The following is a 7,489-nucleotide window of genomic DNA, read 5'->3' as shown; positions in this document are numbered from 1 at the left end:
CCTGCCCTGTCCACTCTTCCATCATCCATCCATCCATCCATCCATCCATCCATCCATCCATCCATCCATCCATCCATCCATCCATCCATCCATCCATCCATCCATCATCCATTTTCCATTCATTCATCATCCATCCATCCATCCATCCATCCATCCATCCATCCATCCATCCATCCATCCATCCACCCATCATCTATCCATCATCCCAACTGATCCTGCTCCAGAATCCAGCCCCGATCCCACTCCACGATTCCATCTGATCCTGCTCTGGACCCCTCCTCTGATCCAGAATCCCTCCCTGATCCCAATCTGTCCATCCTGTCCCAATCCCCCTCTGGAATCCCACCCTGACCCCACTCTGTACCTGCAGTCAAGCCGTTGCTCCCACATCATTCCCTGCAGAAAGAGAAGATCCATGAGATTCCAGCACGGATCACACACTGGGATTAACCCCAGGATCCATCCTGGGATCCACATGGAGGGGATCCAAAGCTGGATCCGCCACTGGTACTCACTGGGTGCCTCGTGGTATATCTTCTCATTCTTCCTCCCTGTGGAAAAACAGTGGGATCAGCGTCGGTGGCACAGGATTCCCAGAAAGGTGCTGGGTGGATCTGTGCCCCTTCCTGACCCCCATCCCGTGTGTTACCGGATTGGCGCTTCCAGACAACGAATCCAGCGAGGACAATGAAGATGATGATGGCAACAACGGACACAGCGACCACCACGGTGAGATTCCCACCAGATGTCGGCTCTGGGAATTGTGGGATGGTGAGGAGGAGGAGGGGAATCCCCATCTGGGAATTCCAACTCCCCAGTTCCCACATTCCACATTCCCAGCCTCACCCCAAGCGAGGATCCCGGGCTCCGACATTCCGGGATGCTCCACCCGGCACCGGTACTGCTCCCGCTCCTCCGGCCGCGCCTCGATCCTGGCCCAGGTGTGGAAGGTGCCGTCGCTGTTGGGAACGACCCCGCCCCACTCCGTCTCCTGATCCCGGATTTCATCTCCCTTCATCCAGTTGACCGCGATGGCCTTGGGGTAGAATCCGTACGCGTGGCAGGACAAGATCAGCGTCCCGTGTTCCTCTTTTCCGGACACATGGACATCAGGGGGCTCTGGAATGGGATAACGGTGAGAGACATCCATGGAATTCTATGGGAATGGGATGGGGGTGAGATCTGCACATGGAATTCCCACTGGAATGAGATGGGGGTGAGATCTGCCCATGGAATTCCATGGGAATGGGATGGGGGTGAGATCTGCCCATGGAATTCCAGGGGAATGAGGGTGAGATCTGCCCATGGAATTCCCACTGGAAGGGGATGGGGGTGAGATCTGCCCAGGGAATTCCCACAGGAATGGGGATAAGATCTGCCCATGGAATTCCATAGGAATGGGATAGAGATAAGGTCTGCCTATGGAATTCCATGAGAATGGGATGGGGGTGAGATATGCCCATGGAATTCCCACTGCAATAGGATGGGATGCCCATGGAATTCCCACTGGAGTGAAATGGAGGTGAGATCTGCTCATGGAATTCCATGGGAGTGGGATGGGGGTGAGATTTGCCCATGGAATTTATTATGAATGTGATAGAGGTAAGATCTGCCCATGGAATATCATGGGAATGGGTTAGAGATGAGATCTGCCCATGGAATTCCCACTGCAATGGGATGGGGGGGAGATTCGTCCGTGGAATTCCCACAGGAATTACCCTGTTCCCAAGTCCTCCATTCCCAAACCCCACACTCCCACAGGAATTCTGCTCCCACCTTTGTGGTCCAGCTCCTTCTGCCCATATCCGACGTATTTCTGGAGCCACTCTGGGCAGATGTGCTCCAGGTAATTTATCAAACTCTCAGCCTCATTCTCATCTTCCCAGCGCCTCCTGGTGACCTCAGCAGCGCTGTCGGCTGCCACGAATCTCCTGGATTCCAGGTCAAAGGAGATGAAATCCCTCCCGTCGTAGCCATGCCGGTAAGATCCACGGATGCTCCCGTCAGACAGGAGGTCACAGCCATAAACTCGCAACCTTGTGTGGAGACCTGGGGGTATTGAACCCACAGAGACCCATGGAATTGTGTCCCAGCCCCACAGAGCCCCATTCCAGCGCTATGGAGCACCAGGAGACACAGAGAGCCTCATCCCAACCCCAGAGATCCCGATTCCAACCCCATGGATCCCACCCCAGCCCCATGGATCCCATCCCAACCCATGCAGCACAAGATATCCCATACCAGCCTAATGGATCCCCATCTCAGCCCCTTGGCAGCCTGTGAATCCACATCCAAGCCCTATAAATCCCATTCAAGCACTATAGATCCCCACTCTAGCCCCACAGATCCCATCCCAACCCCACAGCCCCATGGATCACCATCCCAACCCATGCATCCACATCCCAGCCCCACAGTTCCCCCCACTCACCCCTGCTCTGGTTGTACCGGTCCCGCAGTATCTCCAGGCCCCTGGCAGCCCCGTGCTGGCTCCCCACATAGATCTGGGTCTCTCTATCCCAATATTCCGGCTCTGCTCCGTCCTTCATCCACTGTGTCAGTGGCTCGTCTCGGCCCCGCTCGCTGTCGTAGCGTGTGAAGGGGATCCCATCCAGGTACCCAATGGACATGAACTGGGGGATCCCCGGGCTGGGCTCTGACACTGCCACCTCCAGGTAGTGCAGGGAGTGGAGAACTGGGGGGACACAGAGATTTGGGGGGGTTGAGGGGTCATGGATCAATGAAAGGGGAACTGGGAGAGCTGGGAAGGGAGTGCATGGGGTCCCAGTGTCCAGGAATGGGGGCTGGGGACTCCCAGTGTCAAGGAAAAGAGGATACAAGGACCGGGAGAAGTGAGATAAGGGATCAAGGAAATCCCCAGTGCCAAGGAAAGAGGGGTCACAAGGTGGGGAGACCCGGGATGGCTGGAATGGGGGGCTCAGAGGTCCTTGATGCAGAGGGAGAGGGGGGCTGGGGGCTGATAAAAAACAGGAATGGGGGTCCAGGAGGTCTCAGAGTCAAGTAAAATGTGGGTCTGGAGCTGGGGAATGCGGGGTGGATGGGAAAGGGGGTGCAGGGGGGGATTGGTACTGGATAAAGGAGTGCAGGGAGGTGCCTTCCTTTCCACTGGGACTGGGAATTCAGGGGGGTCCCAGAGCCAAGAATCCCCCCTGGGAGCCTATATGATACCCCAGGGACCCTCCCAGACCCCCCGCAGGACGAGCAGGGGGTGGAGATCTGGGGGGATGCAGAGATTTGGGGTGGGCAGGAAGCGGAACGGGGAGAGCCGGGAAGGGTCCAAGGTTCAAGGGAGGGACTGGGAGAGGCGGGACGGGGGATCCAGGGGGTCCCCGTGCTCAGGGAAAGGGGGGGCTGGGACTGGGAGAGGCGAACGGATCCCGGAGGCGCAGCCTGGGAGACGGGAAAGAGACAGAGGGAGTGCGGTGGGGGAGGGGTCGGGGAAAAGGGGGAATTCCAGGGAGTTTATCTGGATCCCATTGAATCCCCGCTGAGACCCCCCTGAGACCCCTGGGACCCTCTGGGACCCCGTTTCGGGAAGCGCCGGGAGTGGAAAACCGGGGGGACACGGAAAGTTGGGAGGTTCGGGGGGTCCAAAGGTCAAGGAAAAGGGCGGGACTTGGGTCTGGGAACAGCGAGATGCCCGAAAAGGGGGTTCAGGGGGGTCCCAGTGCCAGATGAGGGGGTTCAGGGGGGTCCCGGTGCACAGAAATGGGGGTTCAGGGGGGTTTTCTGCTGGGAAAGGCGATGGAGAGGTAACAAGACCGAAAATGACGATTCAGTGGTTTCTCCGTGCCCGGAAATCAAGGTTTAGAGGATTCCCAGTGCCCGGAAATGGGGGTTCAGGGGGTGCTGGTGACAAGAACAGGGGGGTTCAGGGGGGTCTCCATGCCAGATAAGGGGGTACAGGCGGACCGATGCTGGGGAAGAGGATCGAGGGGGGTCACACGACGTAAAATGTAGATTTCAGGGGTTCACCTGCCCGGGAATGGATGGTTAGGGGGTTCCCAGTGCCCAGAAATGGAAGTTCAGGGGGGCCCCGGTGCCCAAAAATGGGGGTTCAGGGGTTCCCGTGCTGGGGAATGTGTGTTAAGCGGGAGTTTCCTTCCCGGAATTCGGGGCTCAAGGGCGTTCTGCTGCCCGAAAATGGGGGTTCAAGGGGTGCTGGTGAGCAGAAAATGGGGGTACAGGGGGGTCTCCGTGCCAGATAAGAGGGTACATTGGGGTTACGGTGCTGGGGAAGGGGATCGAGGGGGGTCAGAAGACCCAAAATGGAGATTTCCGGGGTATCCCTGCCCAGGACTGGAGATTTAGGGGACTCCCGGTACCCGGAAATGGAAGTTCAGGGGGGGTCCCGGTCTCCGGGAATTGCGGTTCAGGGGGGTCTCTGTTTCGGGGGGTCCCACTGACCTTTCGTCGCGCCCCCCAGGCCGCCCAGGAGCCCCAAGAGCAGCCCCAGCCCCAGCGCTGGAGCCATCGCTGCCGTCCCCGCTCGCAGCTGTGGCGCAGCTCGAGAGACCCGAAAGCGAAAGTGACCGAGGGAGCGCGGGGGGGAGGGGAAAAGGGGGAATTGCAGAGAATTCCTCTGGACCCCTCTGGATCCCCGCTGCGACCCCCCTGGAGCCCTCTGAGAAACACCTGGGACCGCCCTGAAGAAAGCGCCGCGACTGGAGAACTGGGGGGACACGGAAATTTGGGAGATCTGGGGGTGCAAAGGGAAGGAAAAGGGCGGGTCTGGGGGCTGGGAAGGGCGGGATGCCCGAGAAGGGGGTGCAGGGGGTCCCCATGCCGAATTAGGGGGTGCGGGGGGAGTCCCCATGCCCAGTAATGGGGGCTCAGGGGGTCCCGAGGTGAAGGAAAATGGGGGGCTGGGTCCCCGAGAGGGGGAGGGCCGGGAAATGGGGTACAGGGGGGCACTGGGGCTGGATAAGGGGATCCGGGTGCGCAGGAAATGGGGTTCAGGGAGGGTCTTTTTGCGAGTTATGGGGTTCAAGGGGTCCCGGTGTCCGAAAATTGAGGTTCTGGGGGGTCTCGGTGCCCAGAAATGGGAATTCAGGGGGTTCCAGATTCCAGATAAGGGGGTGATGGGGTTTTCAGGACTGGGAAACGGGGTACAGAGGGGTCCCGGTGCCCCGAAATGAACCTTTAAGGGGGTCTCTGTGCCCAGAAAGGGGAGTTTGCTCAGAAATGGAAGTGCAGGGGGGTCCCCGTGCCCAGGAACGGATGTTCAGGGGGTCCCGGTCCCGGGGTCGATCCCGAAGCCGCAGCTTGGGAGACGCGAAAGTGACCGGGGGAGAGCGAGGAGGGGGAGGGGACAGAGGAAACCCTGGGAATTCCCTTGAATCCCCCCGGGGACCACCCAGAACCCCCCGCAGGACGAGGAGGAAGTGGAGAACTGGGGGGGAACTCAGAGATTGGGGGGTCTGGCGGCGTCCAAGGATCAGGAAGCGAAACTGGGAGAGCCGGGAAGGGCGCAGGGTTCAAGGAAGGGACCGGGAGAGGCGGGATGGGGGATCCAGGGGGTCCCTGTGATACCGAAATAATGAGAAAAAGGACTAATGTAGATATAGTAGTAGTCATGCTAAGGCTTAGAAAACTGCAGTTTTCGGACAGGCCCTGAGAACCTACCTTGTGAAACAATAGTGAAAAGAATTAGTAGAGCATATAGAACATTTAGAACTGTGAAAACAATAATCAAAGGATTTAGTAGGGCATATAGGACATCTAGAAACTTTCAAGATAAGGCTAAAGTATAATAATAATAAATAAAGGGTTCTGGTGATGGGCAAACATACAAGGGGGATTAAGGGGGGTAGCCTATAGTTCTAAGTAGACAAGCATGCAAAATTTATAACTTTTAGGAATGATACCTGCAAGATTTATGTATCTGTATTGTTTTGAAGAATGTGTATTTCTGCACGTAGACCACTTTGTAAAAAGGTATAAAAACTTGATGGAAAAAGGGAGCTGTGGGATCCTGACTTTGGACGCTAGTCCGCAGGTTCCCCGGGCCCTGAATAAAGCACCGCATAAACTAACTCTGTTAGTTTGTGTTCTGTTTGGGGCATCGGGCAACACCTGTGCCCAGGAAAGGGGCTCCAGGGGTCCCCAGTGTTGACAAAAGTGGGATCTGGGAGCTGGGAAAGGCAGGAACGGGGGTCCAGGGGGTCCCTGGTCCACGGGAAAGGGGGGCTGGGCTGGGAGGGGCGGGCGGATCCCGGGGACGCGGTTTGGGAGACGCGAAAGCGAGACGGGAGTAAAGGGGAATTCCAGGGAATTCATCCGGATCCCACTGGATCTGCGCTGAGACCCCCTGGGACCCCCTCCCAGGAAGCGCCGGCAATGGAGAACTCGGGGGATGCAGGAATTTGGGAGATCTGGGGGTTCAAAAGCCGAGGGAAAGGGCGGAACTGGGGTGTGGGGATGGCCGGGAATGGGGGTGCAGGGGGGTCCCAGAGCACTGACGGGGCTGCGGGGGGATCCCAGCCCCGGATTAGGGGGTGCAGGGGGGTCCCGGTGCTGGGGAAGGGAGTATGGGGGAGTCCCCGTGCCCAAAAATGGGGGTTCAGGGGTTCCCGTGCTGGGGAATGTGTGTTAAGGGGGAGTTTCCTTCCCGGAATTCGGGGCTCAAGGGCGTTCTACTGCCTGAAAATGGGGGTTCAAGGGGTGCTGGTGAGCAGAAAATGGGGGTACAGGGGGGTCTCCGTGCCAGATAAGGGGGTACATTGGTGATGCCGGTGCTGGGCAGGGGGATTGCGGGGGGTCACAGGACCCAAAATGGAGATTTCCGGGGTTTCCCTGCCCAGGATTGGAGGGTTAGGGACTTCCAGGTGCCCGAAAATGGAAGTTCAGGGGGGTCCCGGTGCCCGGGAATTGCGGTTCAGGGGCGTCTCTGTTTCGGGGGGTCCCACTCACCTTTCGTCGCGCCCCCCAGGCCCCCCAGGAGCCCCAAGAGCAGCCCCAGCCCCAGCGCTGGAGCCATCGCTGCCGTCCCCGCTCGCAGCTTTGGCGCAGCTCGAGAGACCCGAAAGCGAAAGTGACCGAGGGAGCGCGGGGGGGAGGGGAAAAGGGGGATTTCCAGAGAATTCCTCTGGACCCCTCTGGATCCCCGCTGCGACCCCCCTGGAGCCCTCTGAGAAACACCTGGGACCCCCTGGGACCGCCCTGAAGAAAGCGCCGGGAGTGGAGAACTGGGGGGACACGGAAATTTGGGAGATCTGGGGGTGCAAAGGGAAGGAAAAGGGCGGGGCTGGGGTCTGGGAAGGGCGGGATGCCCGAGAAGGGGGTGCAGGAGGTCCCCATGCCGAATTAGGGGGTGCGGGGGGAGTCCCCATGCACAGTAATGGGGGCTCAGGGGGTCTCGAGGTCAAGCAAATGGGGGGCTGGGTCCCCGAGAGGGGGAGGGCCGGGAAATGGGGTACAGGGGGGCACTGGGGCTGGATAAGGGGGATCCGGGTGCGCAGGAAATGGGGTT

General features: G+C 58.9%; 1 protein-coding gene across 1 annotated transcript; it reads right to left on the bottom strand.

Annotated features, from left to right (window-relative positions):
- Positions 1-431: 431 nt before the first annotated feature.
- Positions 432-7,085, bottom strand: LOC306815583 (class I histocompatibility antigen, F10 alpha chain-like). The gene is made up of 5 exons (XM_079332160.1): positions 6,931-7,085; positions 2,429-2,692; positions 1,777-2,049; positions 847-1,119; positions 432-754 (listed from the first exon to the last, which is right to left on the bottom strand). Exons 1-5 carry the CDS (start codon positions 6,995-6,997, stop codon positions 447-449), a joined length of 1,185 nt encoding a protein of 394 aa, XP_079188286.1. The 5' UTR covers positions 6,998-7,085; the 3' UTR covers positions 432-446.
- Positions 7,086-7,489: the final 404 nt, after the last annotated feature.

This window comes from Erithacus rubecula, assembly GCF_903797595.1.
Source record: "Erithacus rubecula genome assembly, contig: scaffold_163_arrow_ctg1, whole genome shotgun sequence".
NCBI lineage: Eukaryota > Metazoa > Chordata > Aves > Passeriformes > Muscicapidae > Erithacus > Erithacus rubecula.
Note: the sequence above shows the minus strand (reverse complement) of the source record. Positions and strands in the feature narration are given on the sequence as shown.

Bases quoted from the DNA above. Each gene is read 5' to 3' on its own strand.
- LOC306815583 (XM_079332160.1), bottom strand. From the start codon at position 6,997: ATGGCTCCAGCGCTGGGGCTGGGGCTGCTCTTGGGGCTCCTGGGGGGC. The intron at 2,050-2,428 runs GTGAGTGGGGGG...CAATACCCCCAG, and splicing joins CCGGTACAACCAGAGCAGGG to GTCTCCACACAAGGTTGCGA. The intron at 1,120-1,776 runs GTGGGAGCAGAA...ATCCCATTCCAG, and splicing joins GAAGGAGCTGGACCACAAAG to AGCCCCCTGATGTCCATGTG.